The 26,418-nt window shown below is 34.7% G+C and overlaps 3 protein-coding genes across 3 annotated transcripts; 1 reads left to right on the top strand and 2 right to left on the bottom strand.

The window, feature by feature from the left end:
* The first annotated feature begins 588 nt into the window (after nt 1-588).
* Nucleotides 589-11,561, top strand: LOTGIDRAFT_225029 (hypothetical protein). Its single transcript, XM_009049152.1, has 9 exons — nt 589-604; nt 1,136-1,365; nt 2,026-2,199; nt 3,368-3,573; nt 4,234-4,444; nt 5,643-5,728; nt 6,549-6,741; nt 7,332-7,496; nt 8,864-11,561. The coding sequence occupies exons 2-9, from the start codon at nt 1,162-1,164 to the stop codon at nt 9,218-9,220; spliced, it is 1,596 nt and encodes a 531-aa protein (XP_009047400.1). The 5' UTR covers nt 589-604; nt 1,136-1,161; the 3' UTR covers nt 9,221-11,561.
* A 2,141-nt stretch (nt 11,562-13,702) lies between these two features.
* Nucleotides 13,703-17,592, bottom strand: LOTGIDRAFT_138807 (hypothetical protein; the record flags this gene model as incomplete). The annotated part of the gene is made up of 6 exons (XM_009049151.1): nt 13,703-13,911; nt 14,702-14,838; nt 15,505-15,566; nt 16,139-16,201; nt 16,830-16,979; nt 17,332-17,592. 6 exons carry the CDS (start codon nt 17,590-17,592, stop codon nt 13,703-13,705), a joined length of 882 nt encoding a protein of 293 aa, XP_009047399.1.
* Nucleotides 17,593-18,216: 624 nt separating this feature from the next.
* Nucleotides 18,217-25,625, bottom strand: LOTGIDRAFT_225027 (hypothetical protein; the record flags this gene model as incomplete). The annotated part of the gene is made up of 10 exons (XM_009049150.1): nt 18,217-18,378; nt 18,879-19,094; nt 19,566-19,648; nt 20,369-20,461; nt 20,695-20,723; nt 21,369-21,444; nt 21,970-22,108; nt 23,091-23,199; nt 23,834-24,011; nt 25,247-25,625. The coding sequence occupies 10 exons, from the start codon at nt 25,623-25,625 to the stop codon at nt 18,286-18,288; spliced, it is 1,395 nt and encodes a 464-aa protein (XP_009047398.1). The 3' UTR covers nt 18,217-18,285.
* Nucleotides 25,626-26,418: the final 793 nt, after the last annotated feature.

Here is a 26,418-nt window from a genome sequence, read left to right as displayed (position 1 = left end):
TTTCTGCTCTAGATTAGGTTAATGAAAAAGGTCGACGCTATGCAGTGTACAATTAGGCACCCGAGTCATTAAAAGAAATGGAATAATTTTATCTCAAGCCATATACCGGTAGCGAAATTAATTAAATGTAACAACGGTACGTCATAGATGAGAAGTTTTAGGTCTATCTTCGGCTCTCAGCCTGAGACTCGGGTCGGCTGTACTTATGAATAGTCTTAATAAATTTGCTAAACGGACGATCAAGCTTTGTTGCAAATTGAAAATTAATTCTATCGATGTAATGTCTTCATAAAAACATAACGAAAAAGTTTTCAGCTAATCTCATATTTCATATAAATTTCCACGCTAAAGAAAGAAATAGCTGTGGTCTGATTGAAGATCGTGAGAGTTATCTTCCCAATTAAGGTCAAGGTCGATAAACACGGAAGTGACGTCTTGACGACCATTGTTGTGCTTGACAACTTCAATTCATTTACATTTTCATGCAAACATTTCTGTAATTAAAAGGCTTTTAATGAAATCTTTGTAACTTTCTGGACATTGGGAATATAATTTGTTAAGATGGCGACCGTAATGCATGGTAGAAGAAGGGGAACCACCCGTGGTAAGTATTTAAATGTTTAAGAATAAAAAATATTTGAACTCTCAAAAATGTCAATACGATGCAGAATTTATATGTTCATAGATTTAGGCCTAGGCCGAGTTTTGTTTACATCATTCCCTCATTTTTAAATTACTATTGTCTGGGCAAAGTAACAATTTTTTAGAATGTTTTCTATTATTTGTCTGAAAATTGACCTCTGTAAATACAAATTTTGAAGACATAATGTGTGCTTATGTTTATATTTTCATCAACACAAAGACAATCTAAGACTAACAGTACTATTTTCAGGCTGCTTTCCAATTCTCATAAAAATAATAGAAAAATTCAAAAACTTTTTACTTTACTTAAACAATAAGTACCGTACCATGATCAAGTAACTAATGTCAAGATCACCCAAAAAAATTTCATGTGCACATCAATTTTTGACCCATACAATATAGTACCTTGATACAAGCTCCTTTTTGGCTTATCTCTTGTCAAATTCGAGAATGAGATTGATAATAAGTAAATCTAAAAAATATTATATTCCAGCAACACCACCTCGTCCACCTATTGAAATGGAACCACCCAGCATGCAGCTAGCTGACGGTACCGATCTACGTCAAGTCAAAGTTTTAACTAAAACTGATTGGTCTAGAATTCACGATCAGTTAAACAGACGAAATATTGAAGAAGAAAAATTACAGAGGATTAAGGAAGAGAAAGAAGCTCAGAGACAGAAATCTAAAGATATTGTTAAAAACTGGGGAAACACCATTGTTGTAAGTAAAAATAAAAATGTTTTGTTGATGTAAATTGGTCATGTCAGTCTTAAAGGGACAGGTGCACCATTTTCAGGGGTTGCTTTAGGTCTTTAATAAATGTAAATAGTCTTCAGAAGTACTAGAAATGTATGAAAATGTGCATTATTCCTTCAATATTATCTCAAACTAGGAATTTCATTTTCCTATATTGATGTCTTCTGAATCTCTAGAGTTGGTATTATGGACATTAAAACCTGTTTGTTTTTACTAGCTTTTATATTTAATATAGCCACTTCAGTTAGGGTCTTAAGATGGCTTTCTAGAACATTCGTCTGTTCAATGACACCGCCAGCCAATCAAATTCATGCCCTCTTCAACGCTTGGATTTTATTAGATAGTGAATGTAACTTTTGTTTGCGTCACAAAATGCCAGTGTTGAAGAGGACATGAATTTGATTGGCTGGCCGTTTGAGAAGGCCGTTTTAAGACCCTAACTGAAGTGGCTATATTAAGAATAAAAGCTTAAAAAAAAAACGGAACGAAATTTTGGTATAATTATGATGAGACTGATTGGAAACTGATGAATAAGCTTATATTTTCTTATTGACCAAGTTTGAGAATTTTAATTTTAAGAAGTAGCATTCCTTTTAATAATTGAAGCTTTTTATTTGATGGTAGGGTCAGAGACAGCGTAAGTTAGAAGCTAGGAAGATCAGAGAAGCTAAAGAAGAAGAAGAAAGAGTAGCTATAGATATAGAAGAAGCTAAATACCAAGCAACCCAGCGTAAAGAAGCTATAGAAAAAGCTAAAACACAACAATATTATCAAACTGATAGAGTCAAAGCCTTCCACGTGAGTTGATTTTTTTCATAATTCAACCATTTGCCAGAGGTGGAGTCAAAAGGGGAGGGGGGTAGGGGAAATCGGGTGAAAATCTCATAACTCTGTTAGAAATTGGGGCAATCTCAGCAGATATTTCGCATCCCCCCCCCCCCCTTGGATATACACCTGGCTCCGCTGCTACCACTTGCAATCTGATCAAAATTAATAGATTATAATTTTGTATCTTTTTTAGTTTTTTGATATATTTACATTGTAATCTAAATAGTTAATTTACACTTGATGATTCTACATGAAATTAAAACATAGAACAACAAGGGAGGGCAACAAGAGAGCGGGTTTCAATTAAAGGGACATTCTGCTTTTTTTATAGGTCGAAAAATTTTGTTGATCAAATTTGTGAAAACTATAAACCAATATCTATAGAATTGTATCCCATAACCTATCTAAAAGTTTTAAGTAAAAAAATCTAGCTGTTAATTTTACGTAACATTTTAAAGTTCGTTATTCTTTTTGAAAGCTGTAAGAAAACTACTGTATAAAGCCAATCACTGTAACTAGGTCAAACTGCTTAATTAACACTTAGTACTCTCTGTTTTTAATTAACCCTTTTAAAACAAATTCAGTTTGATCCAGTAGATACATAGATATAAATAACATACTTTAGAAATATTTTCAGGTATAATTTAAGATGCTTTTGATAATGAAAATGTTTTACAAAAAAAGGGGGATGTCCCTTTAACCAAGTTTTTATATGCCCACATCTCTCTATGTGGACGTATATTGTCGACGCCCCTGTCCGTCGGTCCGTCCGTCAACATTTGCTTGTAAACGCTCTAAAAACTAGATTTTTTCATGGAATCAAATGAAATTAGGTATGTGTATACATATTCATAAAACAAAGATCAAGGTCAAATTTGAGCTATTTTCGACCGTTAGAGGTATTGCCATATTGAATATTTACCATCCGCATGCCGTGGTGGGCGTATATGGCTGTGGTCCACTATCTTTAACACAGCATTTAAAAATAATGTTTTTTTTTATGCAGGAACCCTGATTAAGGGGAGATAACACATTCTGTGTTATGAAGTAGGGGTGCCCACAACCTGCCTTTTTGAGAAAATTTTCATGTATCGACGATCTCTACCACTTCAAATTTTATGAATAATTTCAATTTCAGGGAGCACTTTTGTTAACAGAAGTTTTAAAAGAAAGAGAAGCACAGATTGAATTAAAGAAGGTTAAGAAACAAGCTATAGCTGGGAAAGATGAAGATTGGTTAAGATTGGCCCAACAAGAATATGAGGAGGGAATACGACGAGATCAGGAGAAGGCAGCCACTAGAATAAAAAACACTCTAGAAACTAGAAGCTTTCAGCAACTACAGTAAGTTTTATTCTTTTTCATTCTTATTCATTAGGAGAGGGCAGTAGGCGTGCCAGCCTCCTGAGACTGGTTGTACAAATAGGATGCAGACTAGGGCTGCTATGATTCACTGATAAAATGATGAACCGCGATTGTTTCAGTCTTATCGACGCATTGCATTGGATAAAAATAAACATGAAATGGGGACGTATATTGCTGTCACCCATGTCGGTCCATCGGTTCGTCCATCCGTCCACAATTGCTCATAAACACTCTTGAAGGCACAATTCTTGACTGATTTTGACGAAACTTGATATTGGTGTTAGTAATCACCCAAGGATGAACCCTATTGAAAATCAGAAAAATGGAAAAATAATTAGTATGAGTTATTGGCCTTGTTCTTGAAAACGCGTTCAATTTGTAGCACGTAAACACTCTAGTAGGCCCAATTCTTGACAGATTTTGGTAATATTATTTAGTATCGCCTCAAAAAATTCAGAAGAAGTGTATATCTGAAGGTTGAATATTTCATACTGGTAATTGTTACTGTACTGCTAGATATTTTTATTTAAAATCAAAGCTGCCAGTGGGCGTGTATTACCTTGCCTGGCAAGCTATCTTTTGTTATATGTTATGCTCTCAGCTTCTAAATGTTATGATTGTGTTATTTCCCTATTCTAGAGTTAATGAACACGAGAGATTGAAAGCTCTTGATGTACAAGAAGATATTATTGAAGGTGAAGAACTAAAGAAACTGGGTATGAAATATCATTTGGAGAAAGAACAGCTAGAGAAAGTAATGAAAGAAGAACAGAATCAACTGATGTTAGACAATCTCCAACAGATACAGGATTTACAAGTTTTGAAAAAAATTCAACAACAACAGGAAGATGTGAGTACGAGTTATTTTTTGTTCATCATGACAGGAGCAATTTTCATGGTTCAAATTACTACCTCAAAAAAGAAAACTATATTTTTCAAGGATAACAACTTAAGATCTTTTCTGCTAGCTGGTCATTGGCCAAACCTCTTGGCATTGATATTTCCTGGATTAGCTGTACCCATGTACAGCTGGGTTGACTGGATTTATGAGTGAAGATGACTTATTCAAGGTCATCAGACTTTCACATGCTGATCGAACCCACAGTCGCCATTTGCTCGACGTAATTATGCAAATGAGGTTATGTAAGTTAACGCTGTAACCAACTGTGCTATAGAACCTCATCTCATGTAAAGCTATTTGGATAAAGTGAACTATGCTCCCATCTAATAATTGATGTAAAGAAACGTGGGTTGAATTACGATGACCTCTATCTTATGCAAACCACTGGTCATCTGTCTGGTGATTAGGTTTCATTGGTTTTAATTCCCTCAAATAATGAAAATTTTTTATATTCACGAATCCACAAGAACAGCTTTGGCTCCGCCCACATAGGTACACCTAATCACCACAAACAACCACAATCCCTCCAATCTTTTTGGGGGAGCCACGGTGGCTCAATGAGTTAGACGCTTGCTTGCTAACCTAAAGGTCCAGGGTTCAATCCTGGCATAGGTCGAGAAAATACCTTTGGATTTTTCAACCCGGTTTCCCCCTGTCAGTGATGCAGGTACGAGGGCCTGACATGGAAAAGCGTCTAGTCGTTCGGATGGGACAATAAACCGAGGCCTCGTGTGCTACAGGCTGTGCACGTTAAGGATCCCTCGACAGTTGGAAATCGAAAAAAGAGCAGGCTAATGCCGCTGTCCTGGCAAAATTTCCCTCATTGCACCCCGCATGGCGTGGCCCGTCTTCATTAGCCCACATGATACAGAAAAGTAGGACGTAAAACTCCATTCATTTCATTTCATTTCCAATCTTTCGTTTGCATTACAAGTACCCCATGCACACTTCTGTACAATTTTGTCAGAAACACACGAGTCGTTAAAAATGAAATTTCATTTATGACACGCTTTGTGGCTTGGTGGCAGCTGATTTTACAGGGATTGGTCAATATTCAGCTGTCAATCATTCTGGCAGATCTGTTAATGGTGTTTGAGAGCTGACTCAATTCAAAGACAAGAATTAAAAAGTTTGTTATAATTTATAGGAAGAAGATGATGAATGTCGAGTATTTGCCGCAGCTAAAAGAAAAATGATGAAATTACGGGCAGAAAGGGAAAACAATATTCACATGTAAGTCATGTTCTTTATTTTTTTTTTACACCACTTAAACTAAGGCCCTGTATGCTACATGCTGTGCCACTTAAGGGAGAGATTCGCCATCCATTTGACCAAACATACCTTAGTCTCAGAAACAGGAATTTTTAGCTAAGCTATTCAGTAATAGTGTTCACAGCTGATTGTCAAAATTTGAGACTTCAAATCCATGTGTGTCCAGAATTATCTGCATTTGAAAGTTAAAATGACAATGTCTTTTCTTGAGACTCTACCATATATAGAAAAGACATAAAGTATAGAAATAGCAAGTGAAATTCCTAGTTTGAGGTATTTATGAAGGAATAACACAACTTTTGTACATTTCTCGTACTTCTGAAGACTTTGTACATATATACAAGACCTAAAGCAACCCCTGAAAATGGTGCACCTGTCCCTTTAAGACTGACATGACCAATTTACATCAACAAAACATTTTTATTTTTACTTACAACAATGGTGTTTCCCCAGTTTTTAACAATATCTTTAGATTTCTGTCTCTGAGCTTCTTTCTCTTCCTTAATCCTGTGTAATTTTTCTTCTTCAATATTTCGTCTGTTTAACTGATCGTGAATTCTAGACCAATCAGTTTTAGTCAAGACCTAAAGCAACCAATGAAAATGATGAACACTCCCCTTAATCGTTGGAAATCAAAAATAAATTATGCCAGTTCAAGCTTAAGATAATTATTATGTGATAATTTTTCAAAAGCTCATTTTGAAGTTTAAAAAAAACCCCAAAATTCTATTGCCATTCCCTGTCTATGTTATTTCCTTTCATTTCGCTCATTTTGTTTCAGAGAAAAACAAGCTCACCTGGAGAAAATCCGAGATAAATTACGAGCTCAAATTAAAGAAAAAGTCGACAACGAGGATGAAAGAATTTTACGAGCTGAAAAAGAAATCGAAGAGAAGAAAATAAAGGAAGATGAAGAGCGAGCTATTAAAGTTAAAAAAATGATTCAAGAATCAGCAGAACACAGACAGAAAAAGGTAAAGTTCTTTTACAGAGTTCACATGCAATTTAGATATCTTTAGAGGGGAGTCGACTGAAAAGTTCATAGGCTGACTCACTGGCACTCTTTGAAGCAGATGTAGCCAGTTTCTTTGAATGCTTCTTCACCCCAGATGAGTGTTAGATCCAGCACTTCGAGCTGTTGATGAGCCCCCCTGCTAAGCTAATCGTTAATAGTGTTCACAGCTCACTGTAAAAATTTGAACCTTCAAATCCATGCCACGTATTCTCAAAACGATCTTAGCGCTAGGTTCTAATCTTCTAACATGGATAGGACATCCTACCTAGAGCTAAGATTGTTTCGAGAATATGTGGCCATGTGTATCCAGAATTATATGCGTTGAAAGTTAAAATGATGACTCGTCTTTTCTGGAGAAACTGCCATATATAGAAAAGACATATATAGAAAGTAAACTTCCTAGTTTGAGATATATTTACAGGAATTAAGCGATTTTCATACATTTCTAGTACTCCTGAAGTCTATGTAAAAATGTATTAAAGACCCAAATCAACCTCTGAAAATGGCAAATTTGTCCCTTTTAAAACATTGTTTCTGTGTTTTTACTAGGTTCTTGCTGATGAAATAAAGAGGAAGACAGAGAAGAAGAAAGATCTAGAGTTAATGGCTATACGTAAAGAAGCTGATGAGATTTTCCACCAGAATGAACTGGAAAAAGAAAGAGTGAGGCAGGAAAACACTTTAAAATTAAAATCTTTCCATGATAAACAAAAGGTAAGCACAAATATTATTTGATTATTTATGCCGAACAGTCAGACATCAGTGTCATTCTGACATTATTGGATGACAGTGTCATTTGGACATTCAGACATCAGTGTCATTCAGTGTCATTTGGACAGTCAGACAACAGCATCATTCAGTGTCCTTTGGACATCAGTGTCATTCAGACTGTGGACAACAGTGTCATTTGGACAGTCAGACATCAGTGTCATTTGGACAGTCAGACATCAGTGTCATTTGGACCTCAGTGTTATTTTGACAGTCAGACATCAGTGTCATTCAGACCTCAATGTCATTTGGACATTCAGACATCAGTCGACAACGGTGTCATTTGGACAGTCAGACCTTAGTGTTATTTGGACATTCAGACATCAGTGTCATTCGGACATCAGTGTCATTCTGACATCAGTGGACGTCAGTGTCATTTGGATATTCAGATATCAGTGACATTCAGACATCAGTGTCATTCGGACATCAGTGTCATTTAGAAGGTATCAATGTCATTCAGACATCACTGTCATTTAAAAGGTATCAGTGTCATTTAGACATCAGTGTCATTTAGAAGACATCAGTGTCATTCGGACATCAGTGTCATTTAGAAGGTATTAGTGTCATTTAGACATCACTGTCATTTAGAAGGTATCAGTGTCATTTAGACATCAGTGTCATTTAGACATCAGTGTCATTTAGACATCAGTGTCATTTAGAAGGCATCAGTGTCATTTAGACATCACTGTCATTTAGAAGGTATCAGTGTCATTTAGACATCGGTGTCAATTAGAAGGTATCAGTGTCATTCAGACATCACTGTCATTTAGAAGGTATCAGTGTCATTTAGACATCAGTGTCATTAAGAAGGTATCAGTGTCATTCAGACATCACTGTCATTTAAAAGGTATTAGTGTCATTTAGACATCAGTGTCATTAAGAAGGTATCAGTGTCATTTAGACATCAGTGTCATTTAGACATCAGTGTCATTTAGAAGGTTTCAGTGTCATTTAGAAGACATCAGTGTCATTTAGAAGGTATCAGTGTCATTTAGACAGCGGTGTCAATTAGAAGGTATCAGTGTCATTCAGACATCAGTGTCATTTAGAAGGTATCAGTGTCATTTAGACGGTATCAGTGTCATTCAGACATCAGTGTCATTTAGAAGGTATCGGTGTCATTTAGACGGTATCAGTGTCATTCAGACATCACTGTCATTTAGACAGTATCAATGTCATTCAGATGCAATGTCATTTTGATGACATCAGTGTGATTTAGACAGTACCAATGTCATTCAGATGCAGTGTCATTTAGATGACATCAGTTACAGTCTGATTATCAAATTACAAATTTCCATTTATATATTTTTTAGGATCACAATCTCAAGGTCAAAGAACTTTTGCGTCAAGAACAGCTTGCTTTAGATAAAGCTAATCTTGAATTGCTGGGAATAGAGGAAGACCAGTTCCAAGAATATGCTCAAAAAGTCATCAAACATTGTGAAGAAGGTGGTCGAAACACGATTCCTTTGAAGAAAGCTGCTCGACAAGGAGCTGGTGGTGGATGTGGTCCAATATTTGCTGGTAAAGGTGGTATTCGTCCTAGTTACATGGCAGCTGACCAGTGTGGCAAACAGTTACCCAGCTATCAAGGGCAGACAACAGAAGATGTTAAGTTCACCATCAATGGAAAGGGAACCACCAAGAAAAGAATTGGTTTTGTGTGGTAAAAATTGTTATCATCTGCGACAAGGGATTTTTTGCGATGTTTTCTGAAGTATGCCATCACCTTTAATTGTATGATTTTAAAGGGATTGTAAAGAGGTTTTCTAGATTTTTTTTATGTGTATCAGGGTCACTGGAAGCATCATTTTGCACCATTTCGATCCCCAACAGACTTCTGTGGTTCCTACAATTCCACTCAAACTAAGTGTGTGATGTCGTCACTAATAGCAAAGGGCCTTGTGTGATAAAGCATATTTTGCAATCAGTGATGTCATCAAACACTTAGTTTTAGTGGAATTGCAAGAACTACAGACGAAATGAAATTGAAATGGTACAAATTGATGCTATCAGTGTCCCTGATACACATACAAAATTTAGAAAACCTCTTTACAATCTCTGAAATCTGTATTTTAACTCAAAGGAATATAGAAATCTTTTGTGATGTCTACTAACTATGAGCCAATTTCTAACAATTTAAGACAAAGTTTTTAATGATATAAGTTTTGATATAATTTTTACACCAATGGTCTACCACCACATCAGCATTTTTAAGGTAACTTCCTTGAATTTTTGTACATAAACAATTTTAGAAATATACTGTAACCCTCGTCGATCTCTATATATCTGTAAAGAACGTCATTTGCACGACTTCAACTAGAACATTTTGAATTGCTATCGAATCAAGATTAAACTTGATTAGCCAAGACTAAAATTTGGTGTGATAAATTGCTAATCAATTTTTTCAGTCTAAATTGAACACTGAAGTGATAGGGCTTATAAACATCGATATCAATGACTCCATTTGGGATCTTTCATATTTCAAGATTTTGAAGAAATAAGCAAAAGATTTGAAATACTAGATATATATATTTGTAAATACAAATTCTGTTTTAGAGTGCAACATATTTTATAGTATAGAGTCTGTGATATCTAGATTAAAGAATTGTAAATATTATTTATTTTACAATATTTATTTTATATCTTATTTGTCGTGCTAATACATAATGTTCATATGAAACTACGTATAATTCTTACATGAAATAACACACACGAACGTAGTTGCAACCATTTTGAATCACCTCCTCGTATTAATAAGTTTGATTTTAAAAAGGCCAGGTTTAGATTTCAAATGCGATTTGAAGGCTTTGTTGAAATATTAGAACCTTTTTCAAAAATTAGACTTATTTAGTTTTGGAAAAGATTCAAAAGGTTGAGAACTATATTTGTGTGTGTTATTTCCATGTTAAAATCATAAGTAGTTTTATATGACATAATGTGGTCACTATATGTAAGTAAGGTCCATTCATTTTGAGTCTGAGGACATTTTAAGGAAATCTGCAGCATTATTAAAAAGGTTCAAAAAGGTTTTTAACATTTGTATGGGTAAAAGAGACACTTGTTCCTGTTTGACATCATTACAAAATAACTTAACAAGATTATGACTAGAATGTCACAAATACCTCAAGTTTCTAATCTTATTTACAATAGTGATGTCATAATCTTATCAAATTTCTCTAGAATTACAGGAACCATAGCATTGATCTGATATCTGAATGGTCCTTTGATATCTTAGTCTTTCAGACACATACAAAGGCTGGAAAACCTTTTACCAATTCTGTTTTTGTCCCAAATTTTAGCTGGCATATTTAAGGAAGGGGGGATTGTGACATGGCCCATTAGAATGAATTTTCTTCTTTCTGGCCTGAAGAGGACCCGCATCCCTCAGGCCAGAAAAAAAGGCAAATTCATTCTTCTTTCATTGCCAGATGTATTCAGCCCCATGACCAATGCCCTCTAAAATCTGAAAGGGGTGCCAAACACATTCTTCATCACAGCCTTGTTCCACAAAAAATCTTGCACTATGTTATTTCGAAATGTAAGATTCTATTCTTACGACAAATTTTTATCGTCATATTTTTTGTGAAATGTGGCCAAGTACTTTAGGTGTATCACCACGTAAGCAAACTTCCAGTTTAAAATTCACCATTATCAAGACTTAAATAGTCAGTTTATTGTTATGAAGAATTTGTACATTATATATAACTGTATGTGAACTGATCACTGATTGATAATACCACATGTTACTGAATAAAAATATTGGTTGGGTTGTTCAGTTTGGGTAATGGAATTTTAAACTGATACAGTCGTGTAAATATTTGCTTTATCAGCTGAAAAAGCTTAATTTCAACTGTCTTTACGGATGTCAGTACACCTACAAGTCAGACGAACCGGCATAAATAAGTTGAAAATTAGCTCTATTGATCAGTAAATTGTGCTAATATTTACACCACTGTATCTCTTTAAGACCATGGTCATCTGAACCCCCTGCTAAACAGCAGAACATAGAACTAAGCACTCTGACTGGTTTTAGATAAAAGCAAAGAGGTAAGACCTTCCACATTGGCAATTCAAGGGAATGCTATAAAAGGCAAGACCTGCCACGGTACGCTATAAGTGGCAAGACCTGCCACGGTACGCTATAAGTGGCGGTACGCTATAAGTGGCAAGACCTGCCACGGTACGCTATAAGTGGCAAGACCTTCCCAAGACCTGCCACGGTACACTATAAGTGGCAAGACCCCTCCCCCCCAAATGGTGCACTATAAGTGGCAAGACCACCCCCAATGGTGCGCTGTAAGTGGAAAGACCCCCTCAATGGTGCACTATAATTGGAAAGACCCCCCAATGGTACACCATAATTGGAAAGACCCTCCCAAATGGTGCACTATAATTGAAAAGGCCCCTTCAAATGGTGCACTATAATTGGAAAGACCCCCCAATGGTGCACTATAATTGGAAAGATTCAGTAACATGTAGTGTAACCAATCAGGCTATAAACAATCATAATCATCATTGTAATCAATTATAAATACATTAATAGTAACAATACATGTAATAATAATCATCATTGTAATCATAATACATTCATAAGAATAACAGTAATAATCATCATCATTGTAAGCATAATATATTAATACGAATAACAATAATAATTGTAAGCATAATATATTAATAAGAATAACAATAATAATCATCATTGTAATCATAATACATTAATAATAACAATAATCATCATCATTGTAATAATAATACATTAATGATAATAACAAATAATAATCATCATTGTTATCATATATATTAATAATAATAACAATAATAAGCATCATCATTGAAATCAAAACATATTAATGTTAAAAAATAATAATTATCATCATTGTAATCGTAATACATTAATAATAACAAATAATAATCATCATTGTTATCATACATATTAATTATAATAACAATAATAATCATCATCATTGTAATCATAATACTTTAATAATCACAAATAATTATCATCATTGTAATCATAATATATTAATAATAACAAATAATAATCATCATCATTGTAATCATAATACTTTAATAATCACAAATAATTATCATCGTTGTAATCGTAATGCATTAATAATAACAAATAATAATCATCATCATTGTAATTATAATGCATTAATAATAATAACAATAACAATCATTTTAATCATAAGACATTAATAATAACAAATAAAATTCATCATTATCATCATAATACATTAATAATAATCATCATCATCATCAACATAATCATAATACATTAATAATTGTTATGTGAAGGAGTACTCATTACTAAACACTTGATCAATAGCAAGAGATCAGGCTAAAAGAGACTTAAAGACGTCAAGGTTGCCATTTTTCTGCAGTGACATTTTGTTTGTTTGTTTGTTTGTTTGTTTGTTTGTTTGTTTGTTTGTTTGCGTTATGAGCCTCATTCTGGATTCAATATGGCTGACACATGAATAAGGTCTATTTCATATTAAACACAAACTGAGAACACAAACTTTAATAAGGCAATTGTCCAGTTGTGGTCTGGATAACCACACAAATAAATATAAGTAGTTCAGACCTGGATAACCACATGATAAAATGTAGTCTTCATTGTTTAGTCCAGTTTTGGTCTGGTTTCTTCTTTTTGTTCTTGTAAATATTGACAATCATCTACTGTAAAACTGTAGAAAAAATATAAAATTGAGAGACTAACATCCTATTTTCTTGCTCATGATAGAACTAAGTAATACCTGCAATACCTTGCAGTGTGTAGTGGGTAAATTTAATTTGTAGCATTAGCCTTCTGTCATTTTATAATATTGGTTAAAGGGGACCATTACTAACACCTGGGCATGCAAGATAATTGGTACATGCGATTTTATTCTTAAAGGGATTGCATCAATTTGCACCATTCCAATTTTCGATCAGACGTCTATGGTTCCTGCAACTCCACTAAAACTAAATGTTGGATTGACTTCACTAATCGTGAAGGGCCATGTGCATATTTTATGATTAGTGACTTTATCAAACACTTAGTTTTAGAGGAATTGCAGGAACCACAGAAGTCTGATTGAAAATTGGAATGATGCAAATTGATGCTATCAGTGTCCCTGATACACATACAAAATGTAAGTTTCGACTTACCTAGTCCAGAGTATAGCTAAAGGAATGGTTCCAGCATGCCAAAAAGCATGGGCATCCAACACCCAAAATAATGGAGGGAAATCTAGCAATTCTAATAACAGTAAAGAACTAAGGGACACCATAGTAAATAAACATTTCCATGAATAACTCTGTTGTTTATTTTTTAATATAGCCCAAACAGACCAACACAGTGTGTTCACTATACCTGAAATAAAAGAATGAATGAATAAATAAAAGAATAAATGAAAAAATGAATAAATGAATGAATGAATGAGTACAAATGTTTGATGTAATTCTGTTTGTTAGATATGAATGAATGAATGAATGAATAAATGAAAAAATGAATGAATGAAAGAAAAAATGAATGAATAAAAGAATATATGAAAGAATAAATGGAGTGAGGACAAATGTTTGATGTAATTCTGTTTGTTAGATATGAATGAATGAATGAATGAATAAATGAAAAAATGAATGAATGAAAGAAAAAATGAATGAATAAAAGAATATATGAAAGAATAAATGGAGTGAGGACAAATGTTTGATGTAATTCTGTTTGTTAGATATGATGGTATGAAGGTATGAATGCATGAATGAATGATTAAATTAGTAAAAAGGTTATCTAAAAAAATTCTTGGACTAAAGGGCATCCAAATATGTTTTGGGTCATGTCACCTAATGCCACTCGATTGGACAGTTCTGAACTGGTTCCGTCTGTTCCAATTCTGCCTTCAATCAAACAGTATGAAACTGAAAGCAGAATATGTCACATTCAAAATTTTCTCATCTATTTCCTTCTCCGGATTCCTCCATTTTGAATTCTGTCCACACCTACTATTTTTTCAGCTCACATGGAACGCATTCTAAACTCTGTTCCAACTTGTTTTACGGAACGTTCAGTTGATTCCATGAATCCCGAACGAGCAGATCCAGAGCGACCCATAGTCTTGTGGTCAAGGAGACGGGGAAGAATGGATAACTCATTGACTTATACTTACCAAATATAACGTTTACTTGCATGTTATAGCCGTAGTCTAGTTTAACATAATGTAAATAGTGAATATGTTTTATATAGATACCAAGTATAATGACCGAGAATATACCAGTTTGAATATACCTCTTTGTTCCTAATACCCTTAAAATACAAAAATAAAATTAATGAATTCACAATAAACTCAAACACTTGATACCACTTCGTGACTCAGATTTGGCAATTTGGCAGCCTTTTTCAGCCTTCACACGCCTGGATCAATCAACTGGACCTTTCACACCCCCAAAAATTTGTTTTATCCACATTTCCAGCATGTGATAATGTGAGGTGCTCTCTCAATTTAAAATAAGTTCTTCTCCTACACCAGCTGGTCACACCCCTGACACCCTAGTCCACACCCCCAGGGGGTGAATCTTCATAATGTTTAAGATGACTTAAGAGGAGCTAAAAGTCATACAATAAATAAACCAACGCTCAGAACCGCAAAATGAAACCCAAATTCCAAGCAACATACTGGCGAAACACTGGTAGCAGCTAATGAACTTTTCACAAATGATCTAGAAGAATAAGTATATACTCCATACAACAATGTTTTGGATAAATAAGTCTCATCAGAACACCTATCTTTGTAAATAGAATAAGCTTTCCAATAGAAGAATTTAATCATATGAGATATGTACGCAGACTCTGGAACGGAAAGTTATATATCCTACAGCATGAAGACTCGGACTCACGTTTCGGATACTCAAACCTTTACAGGTCAGCTAGGTCAGAAAAGAATGTCATGGTGCAATGAAACAGTCAACTTACCTGCATAAAAATGCCCAGATGTTGATACACACCACAGAAAAGGCAAAATAATAATCTAATTTCTGAAAATAAAATATTTTGCATTCAAAAGAAAAGAAGCACACAACCCATTTTATGTTCAAATTAAGCTAACAAAGACCGGTAACCCCATGGAGTGTGCAAAGAGGTAAATTTTGATGGGAAATTAGCCTACTCTTTCTCTTTATTCCTAACTGCCGCGGGGTCTTTAAGATGCACTGCCAATAATACACCACACTTTGGTTTTTGTCCCATCTGAATGACTAGATGACTAGATGACTCCTTAAAGGAGTAGATGTGCCATTTTGGGTGTTGATTTGAGTCTTGAAAGTATGTAAATAGTCTTCAGAAGTACTAGAAATGTATGAAAATCTCTTAATTCCTTCAAAACTATCTCAAACTATTTCTATATATGTCTTTTTTATATATCACAGAGTATCTTAAAATTGACAAGTGGTCATTTCAAGATTCAAACACAGATAATTCTGGACACACATGTATTTGAAGGCTCAAATGATGAGTTGTGAACACTAGCAAGCAAGAGTCGAACTCACTGAGCCACTGCAGCTCCAATTTCATCTCTAGGTTATACCACTCTGTAATAGCTAAAGCTTACCTCTGTTATATCAAAGTCTCTGGTATGGAATATAATAGAACAGATCCAAGCATTCAAAGATACCTACAATAAACAACAGATTTCACAACGACCTTTGACCTTCACGTCATTCAGACAAAAACATTTATCGTATATAAGTTTTCCATTCTCGCTCCGCCTGACAATAACCTTGTATACAGCTGGTGGAAACTACTTTCAAATATTAGGTCATATGACAATAGCTTATTAGTCTCTGACCCCCAGACTTCTGTCTACGATGATGATAGACTCTTCAAGGGAGATAACTAACATCTGACTAACTATATTTTGTAGCGTGGATGTAAGAAGATTTATAACAAGGTTATTGTCAGACAATACGAACGAACAACTCATCTGCCTCTATTCCAGCCTTTTAGAGCTGTTTTAAAAGTTGTAGTCTGGTCTAGAGACAGATTAACTAGGCCCTGTGTTGTAGGAATGTTACACAGGTTTTTCACCTATTTAATTTGAATAAAATCCACCAAACTCAGTTATTTCGGAAAGATTGGTATTTTTGTAGTTCAGTCATAGCATCATAACTCCCCTACACTATTTTATATTGTATGCAGTTCCATCAAAACTCTTTTTAACAAAACTGAACTCTCAGCGTCGGCCATTTAAAACTGCATGCACAAAGTCTTAAAGAAAATATATAGGTGTATATTATACTTACTATAGCTACGACGTGCCAAACGTAAAACATGTGAACTCTGGGTAATATACGAGAACGAAGATAAAATATCCCCAAACAACATGCAGCATTACCCAGAGAAAACAGAGTAGAGGCTGGTTCCTGAATACCCAATATCCGAATAAATGGCCACTGGAATCATAGAGAAGACACAATATTAGTCAGTCTTTTATAGTGTTCATTCCTACTTAAAGGTATACTACCTCTTAGAATGGACATAGAATTGGGGAATTTGTTCGAATTTTGCTAAGAATATTCTCCTTAGTTACACGCCTGCTGATGGGTAATGTGGAAGAGATTAATACTATCAGTGGATCAATGACCATAGGACTGGTACCATACACAAGAGAAAAAATTACTTTGACATTTAATCGATTATGAAACTTGATAATCGATAATGTAAATTTAAAATTCAAAGCAACGATTTTCGATTATTTTACCCGGCCCAAATCTATAGAGGAGCTCCTAAAAACTTTCATCTTACCTTGCCATTAAACTGTGGAATTGGTAGACCATCTTTTTGAAAAGCATCAACAGTTTTCCACATACAGTAATACCTACACTCTGATGAACAGTCCCAATGTAACAGTTGTAAGTAATATGGCTGCCGCGAAAAAAACACATTCATGTCTGTACAATTCGACTTTAGACATGTCTCCAAACATTTTTGAAATACGAAAGAACGATCACCCACTGATGTCCAACATTCTTGAAGATTCAAAAATATTATCAGCAACAAAATCATAAGTACATGAGTCTCCATTGTTAGTGTATCATGTAACTTAAAAGTTATACCGACAGCACATAAACATTGCAGCTGATAAAAAAAAATTACAAGTTTATTTTCACCACTGGCTGAAATATTTTCTACAGACACAATTGATTTAAAAGCTTGGTAGAGGATTGACCTATTGCTTGGTTTCAGGAATGAAAGGTTTTGTTTTTTTTTTTATAGTCTGGGTTTATGAAGAGTTGTGTCCCTTTATCAGTCTGAAATTCGTGATTGCATTAATTCTACACATACACATCATTTTAAGCGACCGGTTTAATCACAAATGAAATCAGTGAGCTAATTTGGCCATTGAAATACCAAGTTTGCAATCAATCAAGCTGATCATTTTAAATAACATTCACAAAACAGAAAATTTCTATCGCCAATGCATTTGTTTATCTCATGTGACCTTACCTGCTTTCCTGATTAGAAGAGCACGCAAGGGGAAGTAATTGATATTAATTCAGACTACAGTTAAATCTTAATCTTCGTCTTTTTCACAAAGATCTCTTAACCTCCCTTCCCCCTATTTTACAAGGCAATGGTATAAGGCTTGTCCCAATGTCGAAACAGGCACAAGAATAGGGAGTACGTAGTCTTAATGAAAAATATGTTTATTCACAATGAGTGTATAAAAGATGAACAAGACTACAAAGTACTAGAACATCAAGTAATGTTTGGTATTAATTTGGGTATTTCTGTCCTCATTGTCTTGACGAGTTCTTCATTGATTAGAAAAATAAACCGTAAACTGGAAATCTGAAATTATAGATAACTCTTCATTGGGGATATACTGCAGGTGGCAGCTGGTGGAATAGACAACCTCTGTTTCTCAACATGGAAAAAACGTCTTGTAGTTCAGATTGGGCAATATACAGAGGACCTGTGTGCTATAGGCTGAGCTGAAGGACAGTTGGAAATTGAAAAAGAGCAGGCTAATGCCATTGTCCTGGCAAAATTTCTCTCAATGCACCCTGCATGGTGTTGGCTGTCTTCATTAGCCACAAGGTGCACATTGATGATGTCACTATCCGCGAAAGGCCTTGTGTGATAAAGCATATTTTGCGATTAGTGAAGTCATGGCAGGCACTGCAGATGTCTGATTAAAAATTGGAATGGTGCAAATTGATGCTATCAGTGTCCCTTTGATACACATAACTTTTTTTTAAAAAAACCTCTTTACAATCCCTTTAAAGCCCCCTCTCCCATCTCCATCCCTAAATATCCAAACACAAAATTAAAAAAAAAGGTGCACTCACCTCAACCACTGAATTATGAAATAATTTTTGTTTATTGCCTTTAATAATTGGTTTCCCATCTACGTAGATCGGACGCTTTCCTTCGTTAGCTAGATAGAAATCACCACATGGCCTTAGTTTGATGACACCCTGTTGTCGGGAGATTTTCCATGCTGGTCCCTCTAGAGATAGATCTACATCTACATTGGTATCTTTAGTTGCTCTTCCAAGGGTAATCTAGGAAACAAATATTTTCATTATGAAATACTTACTCATTTATGATTGATATACTTCCTCATGTGAAGACTTTCTTTAACTGTTACTAATATTTTGGCAATATGTTGTTTGGATTTTAGGTTGCGATTTTGCCCAACAAGTGTACATATTCATCAGTTAGACTTACCAGGTACCATGACTAAAGAATAGAATCTCTATAAAAGACAATACATCCATTAAACTAAATAATTATTGAAAAACACTTCTAAGCGTTTTAGTTTAATGAATTATTACTTAGTTTTATAGATTTATTAGATTATAGAGAGATTCTGTTGTATAGTTATAACACCAGGTAAGTCCACTGGCTCATTTTAACAAAGTTTAAAAATTTCAATTGTTTGGTCATTCTAAGAGGTAGTATACCTTTAACTTAACAATATAAGACTTGAGCATATTTTACAATGAACCAGAGTTACAGGAAAGTTAACTTACCTCTTTTGATCTCATCAGATATCTAACTAATCTTCCTCTTAATACAGCCAGAGTTTGGTTGTCAAAATCAGGAGGGCTGATTCCTGTCAAAAAAACATGGCCATTTTCAATATAAGATCATTCTCCTTTTTTATTTGTCATTTTCAAGATTGAGCTAATGAAGACAGGCCACACCATGCAGTGTGCAATGAGGGAAATTTGCCAGGACAGAGGCATTGACCTAATACTTTTGGACTACTGACTTGGCATTCCTTAAAAAAAACATGGCCGTCATCAAGAGAAGACCCTTCTCCTTTTTGATACTCATTTTACAAGAAATAAAATGAATTTTGTTTCACAGCCTTCTATTTTCCCCCAGATTATCTGGCAATGCCATGCAGTTTGCAATCAGGGAAATTTTGCTAAGACAGACGGGGTCAGAGGCATAGAACTAATTACTATTGGATTCCCTTCAGTCAAGCAATTTTAGCATGCACTGCCTGACTAGAAATGTAACATCCATTGGATAGTTTTTAATAGGTTCTGTCTGTTCCAATTCTGTTCCAATTCTGCACTAAATCGCAAGCAGAATATGTCACATTCAAAATATCTATTTCCTTCTCGGCCATTTTGAATTCTGTAGGCACCAACTATTTTTCGGCAGAGTAGGAATGCATTCTGAACTCGGTTCCAACTTGTTTTATTGAACGTCTGGTTCACTCCATGAATCCCAAACGTGTAGAACTGAACCAATCTGGCAACCCCTATAGTCACTTCTAAAACATTTGTTTGATTATCAAATATTGAAAAATAGAAATTCTGACCTGTAACATTGTCCACTAGACATTGTAACTTAGGCATTTCTTCTTCTAAATGTCGAATCTCTTTCTTACATCTTCTGTCAGCTACCATTAATTCTGTCAAATGAAATGAAATGAATGAGTTTCACATCCTACTTGTCTGCACCATGTGGGCTAATGAAGACAGGCAACGCCATGCAGGATGCAATGAGGGAAATTTTGCAAGGACAGAGGCCATAGCCTACTCTTTTTCGATATCCAACTGTCGGGGGATCTTTAATGTGAAAGAATGTACTGTGTCTACTTTGTAATGTCTATCAGCAAAAGTATCAAGAAAAAAATATATTTACCTTTTTCCACAGCTTCATCTTTTGGCTCCCTGAAAAAAAAACAAAGTTAGGTTTAGGCCTATTTCAACAAAAATACTGATATAACTATCTAACATCATTATTACATAAATAGTACAGGAAGTCCATTGCCAAGAGCTTTGGCGTGGGACCAGATGGTAAGAAATTTCATGGTATACTACTCCTTAATTTTATTTAATACTACGTTTTAACAATCTACATTGTCATCTACAGGTGAACTTAAGTTCTATATGTCTTACAAAGATTAACTAAAGTTCACAGTTAAGGATCCTTTCGACCAGCTGGTCCTTGACCAAACCTCTTGGCATTGATCTTTCCCAGATTATCTGTACCCATAATGGGTCGACTGGAATTATGAGTGAAGATGACTTATTCAAGGTCATCAGACTATCACACACCGATCGAAAATTGAACCCACAACCGCCATGCGCTCGGAGTAACCATGCATATGACGTCATTTACTGTAAAGAATTAACACTCTGTGCTATAGAACAAGACAAGGTCCTTGTGAACTTAATTTTCTGGAAAAATTTCCATAAAAAAGGGCCTGGTTTTTCTGTCTCTACACCTGTCGACAACTTTCAAAATAGCTATCAGAGGCTGGAATAGAGGCTGGAATAGAGGCAGATAAAAGTGATCTGAGATTTCTAACTTACAGTAACTCTTCATCATGAATAGCATCTTCTGCATCAGAAAAATTTAAAATATGATCTCCTCTTGGCATTGGTTGTACTAAAAATTAATAATATACTATAATTAGACCAGTCTAATTCAAATCAGACCAAACTTTCATTCCGTTTTTCATTAGCTATTATCTTTAATTAGCCACTTCAGTTAAGGTCTAAAGACGGCCTACTTGAAAATTTGTCAAAATAACCTTTTGATTTTTATCTGATGACACCTGCTTTAACCATTCAGTTAGGGTCTAAAGACGGCCTTCTTGAACCTTTTGAACTTATCTGATGACACCTGCTTTAACCTTTCAGTTAGGATCTTCTTGAACATTTCTCAAAATAATCTTTTAACCTAACCCGATGACCCCCGCTTTAACCAATCAAACTTCTGCCCTCTCCAGTGCTGAGATTTTGTGAGAGGGTGAAGGCATTTGATTGGTCAAAGCAGAGGTCATCAGTATGGCCAAATACACATAAAAAATATAGAAAACCACTTTACAATCCCTTTTTAAGATTTATCTGACATTTTGGTTAGTTTGCAATGAACAATGTCGATTTATAAATTGGATAATTTAGTCAATACCTGATTGGTCGGGAAGTAAGTGATATTGTTTTAAAAGTAGCCAATGAGTGTGAAGAGCTTTAGGTGTTCTCAGTGGGTAGAAATCTTCTGGATGTTCGTTTACCAGGTCTTGAAATCTTTCAATGGACGGATTCTTGGTCTGAAATAAAGTAAAACAAATCAAAAAGTTGCTTTTGAATAGAAGAGAGATGGGCTAAAATTGCATGAGGAGATTTCAAAACAGTTCACTTAAAGAGACAGATTCAACAGTTTAATCAAAATTAGACCTAACCTCCATTTGTATTTTATAAGTTTCGTTTCGAAGTTTTTATTAGCTATTAGCTTTGTACGTAGCCACTACAGTAGGGTCTAACACTGTCCTTCTTGACTTTTCATTCTGTTAACCTTTGGCTGTCCAATCAGATGCTAGATAGTCATGGTGGTGCCAAATCTTTTAGTACGTTAGATTTAGCAAGTGGGTATTGGCAAATCAAACTCAGTCGATGGAAAGGGCAGCCACGTGACTGGTGAAAACAGAGGTCAAGCAAAGGTTAACAGAATGAAAAGTCAAGAAGGACAGTGTTAGACCTTACTGTAGTGGTTACGTACAAAGCTAATAAAACATTCGAAACGAAACTAATAAAAGAGGAACGGAAGTTAGACTGAGATTCATAATTTCATAATTCCTTCCAAAAAAAAAGTAGGAATTTCTTTTCCCATACATGGCAGTGTCTCAAGAAAAGATGAGTCGTCATTTCAAATGTGGATAAATATGGAATGGAAGCTTCAAATTTCAATGTTGAAATATAAACACTATTACTGATCAGCTTAGCAAAAAATTTCGGTTTCTGAAACTAAAGTACAAGCTGTCAAAAAAATTGTGAAATTTGAACCTTCAAAACCATGTGAGTCTAAGTTAATCCATGTTAGAAAGTTAAATAGACAACAAGTTTTTTCTTCAGACTTTGCCATATTAGAAAAGACATCTATAAAAATAGGAAAAGAAATTCCTAGTTTGAGGTATTTTAGAAGGGATTATGTGATTTCTAGTACTTTTGAAGTCTATTTACATATATTCAAGACTCCAAAAAAAAACCTGAAAATGGCGAATCTGTCCGTTTAAAAGTTATCAAAACACTTACCGAGGGAATTGTTCCTAGTAATTCTTCCTCTCTATTACTAAATAGAGCTTTAGCTTGAACTTGGCCGATGATATCTGGGTGTAACATCTTCATAGTCTGTATTGATAGTCTGAAATTTATTAAATATTAAAATAAGAAGAAAATACATGGACATTTCTGATTGGTTATAACTCTTAATTATATGCAATAAGAACATAATATGATATGTTTAAGAATAGATGATAATTTATTAGAAACACCAATTAATCAAATAGTTTGCTTAATAATAAAAAAATAAAGAAACCCATCTTTAAGTTTGGTGAAATAATTGTTCAGGACAACACATAAGCTAGTTCCAGTTGTTTTAACATAGAAACCAGACTGCCAGTATTTGAATTAATCAAAATTAAATCAAACTTTCCTTCCATTTTTTATATTAGCTTTTATTTTCAAAACATTCACTTCAGTTAGGGTCTAAAGACTGCCCTCTTAAACATTTGCCAAATTAACTTTTGACCTAATAGGATGACATCTGCTTTAACCAATCAACTTCCTTCACTCTCTCACCAAATGCCAGTACTGGAGAAGACAGAAATCTGATTAGTTAAAGCAGGGTATGTCAAAAGGTTATTATGACGACTATTGAAGGGGCCTGTCTTAAGAGACTGAAGTGGCCATTTTAAAAAAGAAAAGCTGATAAAAAAGGGAATGAAAATTTGGTCAAATATTAATTAGACTGAAAACTTACTGGAATGAAGACTTACTTTGATATTTGTTGATCGTAGAGTAAAGCATACCATCGTTCCTGTATTTCTTTTAGAGTAAAATGACAGGAAAATTTGACTCCAGTGTGAACTAGACTTAAATCATTACATTGTTGAACAGCGTTGATTAGTAACAGATCATCTTGAGCCTTCCATCTACCAAGATCTTTAGATGATGCTGCCAGCACAGCCTATAATGGGAAATAATAAAAATAGCTTGCCAGGCAAGGTAATATATGCCCACTGGCAGCTTTGTTTTGAACATAAATATTTAGCAGTACAGTAAGAATCACCAGTATGAAATATTCAACCTTCAGTATGAGTTATTGCCCTTGTTCTTGAAAAAGTGTTCAATTTTTAGCTTGTGAAAACTCTAGAAGGCAAAATTCAATCTTCAGCACTGTACTGAATAATAAAATCAAGTTTTGTCAAAATCTGGCAAGAATCATGCGTTTAAGCTAAAATTCGAAAGCGTTTTCAATAACAAGGTCAATTTTCCATGGGTGGTAAATAACAATTTCACCAAGTTTTGTCAAAATCTGTCAAGAATTGAGCCTTCTAGAGTGTTTACGAGCTAAAAATTGAACGCGTTCTCAAAAACGTGGGCAATAACTGATGCTAAATATTTTTCGAATTTCGATTCATACCATTCCGTCAAGAATTGCATCTTGTAGAATGTTTCCGAGCAATTGTGGACGGATGGACGAACATGGGTGACGGCAATATACGCCCCCCATTTCATGTGGGCGTATAATAAAAACTGTTTAAATACTATGTATATCTGTGATATATAGTAAAGACGTAGGGAAAGTGAGTAAAATTCCCAGTTTGAAGTATTTCAAAGGAATTTTGTGAATTCGTACATTTCTAGTACTTCCTTCTGAAGTCTATTTGCATATATTCAAGATTAAAATCACCCCCCCCCCCCTCCCCCCCAAAAAATGGCGCACCTGTCCCTTTTAGTGTCAAAGATATATTTTCTCCAGTATACCCCTGAATAAGTAGTAATCTCTTCCACATGGTTTCCCTTCAACACAAAACATTTTCAAATAAATAGAAACATACCCGTGGTCTTTTTGGTCTCTTTGAACTGGACTTCGAAGGCTGAAAATTAGACAGAGCATTTAAGAAAAGCTGCAATTTTATCATTTGGAATAAAATATTAATTTGTTGAAATAAAAAAAAAGAAGTCCAATCTAACAGGTTGAGCTTTTTTTAATCAATCGCTGAACTGAGCCAACAATAAAATCCATTAAAGGAAAGCATTAGTGAGCACCGTATTTTTTAAGCCTATGCCAGTGCCAGTGCCTTCTGTTGAATAGTAACTAAACTTTCAACTACCCCAATCTCTACAAACTGCTTTAAAGCCTGTGCCAGTGCTTTCTGTTGCATAGTAACTTGTTACCCTTCTACTCACCCTTGAGCTGCTTTTTGCAGGTGGTAAATTGATCTTTTTCTCTGGTATAGGAGCTGGAGGGGCAGGGACCACAGGGGGTGGGGGAACTACCGGTAATACAGGAACTATAACTGGAACTTCTGTTTTTTCAACAGGAATAATCATAGCAGTGGTGGATGAACTTGGAGTTGCAAGAGGAACAAGACTTGGTATTTTTGGTCGACTTGGTGTTTGACGATCAATTTTATTATAAAGACTACTTTCTACCATCTCATCATCAAATTTCTTGCGTTTTATCGTACGTGTAGAGCTCCTCCTTGCTGGGATTGGATCAACTTGAGGTGTGCGTATGTTTCTATGTGGTGTTGTTTTTGGAGGTGCCTTAGGAGTCACCATGGTTGGTAAAGGTGTTGGCGATTCTACATCTGGCGATTGAGTTTTCATGGCTGGTAGAGATGATGAGCTGACTGGCGTTGTTGGTACATTTTGAGATTCTGAAAAAAAAAAAAAAAAAATCATTAAGGAAACATTCTGGAATAAATTTGAGTTTTACATTCCACTTTTCATTGGGTGAAAATGATTGTAAAAACAATATACAAAATTGAAATTACAAAAATACATGCTGAGGTTTGTTTGGGGCAAATATCTTAGTCTTTAGTAATGGTATCAGCTTGAGTCCTTCATTTCTGATCCTAATTGGGCTAATTGCAGTTTCACATTCTGTCGTTTCTGCTTCTAAATAGGAGCTTCATCTTTGGACCCAAAGACATTCTAACACAAATGGTATACTGTAATACAGTTAAAATTACATATTGTACTGAGTAGTGGGCCTATCAGACTGCCTGTACCCGAAAACAATGGATTAATCATCATCATTATCATCATCATTACTACTATCAAAACAATAACAACATTGTATGTAATTGATCGACATGACTTCAGCTCTATTAGTAGAAACCACACACAATTCGAGCTCAGATGAACATAAAATTTTGTTTCTTATACCTGAATCTGCCATATTGCTGAACAATTTTCATCAAAACTTCTTAATTACATTAAAAATCAATGTTTTAATAAAAATTATTGATGTTTTCAACTTTTCAGCGCCATTTTGAATATGGAATTTTATTTTCCGAAACGAAAACTTGCCGATTTGACAAAAATTTAATTTCTTTATTAATATAAAAAA

This window comes from Lottia gigantea, assembly GCF_000327385.1.
Source record: "Lottia gigantea unplaced genomic scaffold LOTGIsca_130, whole genome shotgun sequence".
NCBI classification, from domain to species: domain Eukaryota; kingdom Metazoa; phylum Mollusca; class Gastropoda; family Lottiidae; genus Lottia; species Lottia gigantea.
The sequence above is the reverse complement of the archived record's forward strand: the minus strand, read 5'-3'. Positions and strand labels throughout refer to the sequence as shown.

What these genes read in the sequence shown, in the direction of transcription:
- LOTGIDRAFT_225029 (XM_009049152.1), top strand. Translation starts at nt 1,162, where the DNA reads ATGGAACCACCCAGCATGCAGCTAGCTGACGGTACCGATCTACGTCAA. An exon ending in AGAAGCTTTCAGCAACTACA is followed by an intron (nt 3,574 to 4,233) that starts GTAAGTTTTATT and finishes TCCCTATTCTAG; the next exon opens with AGTTAATGAACACGAGAGAT. An exon ending in CAGAACACAGACAGAAAAAG is followed by an intron (nt 6,742 to 7,331) that starts GTAAAGTTCTTT and finishes TGTTTTTACTAG; the next exon opens with GTTCTTGCTGATGAAATAAA.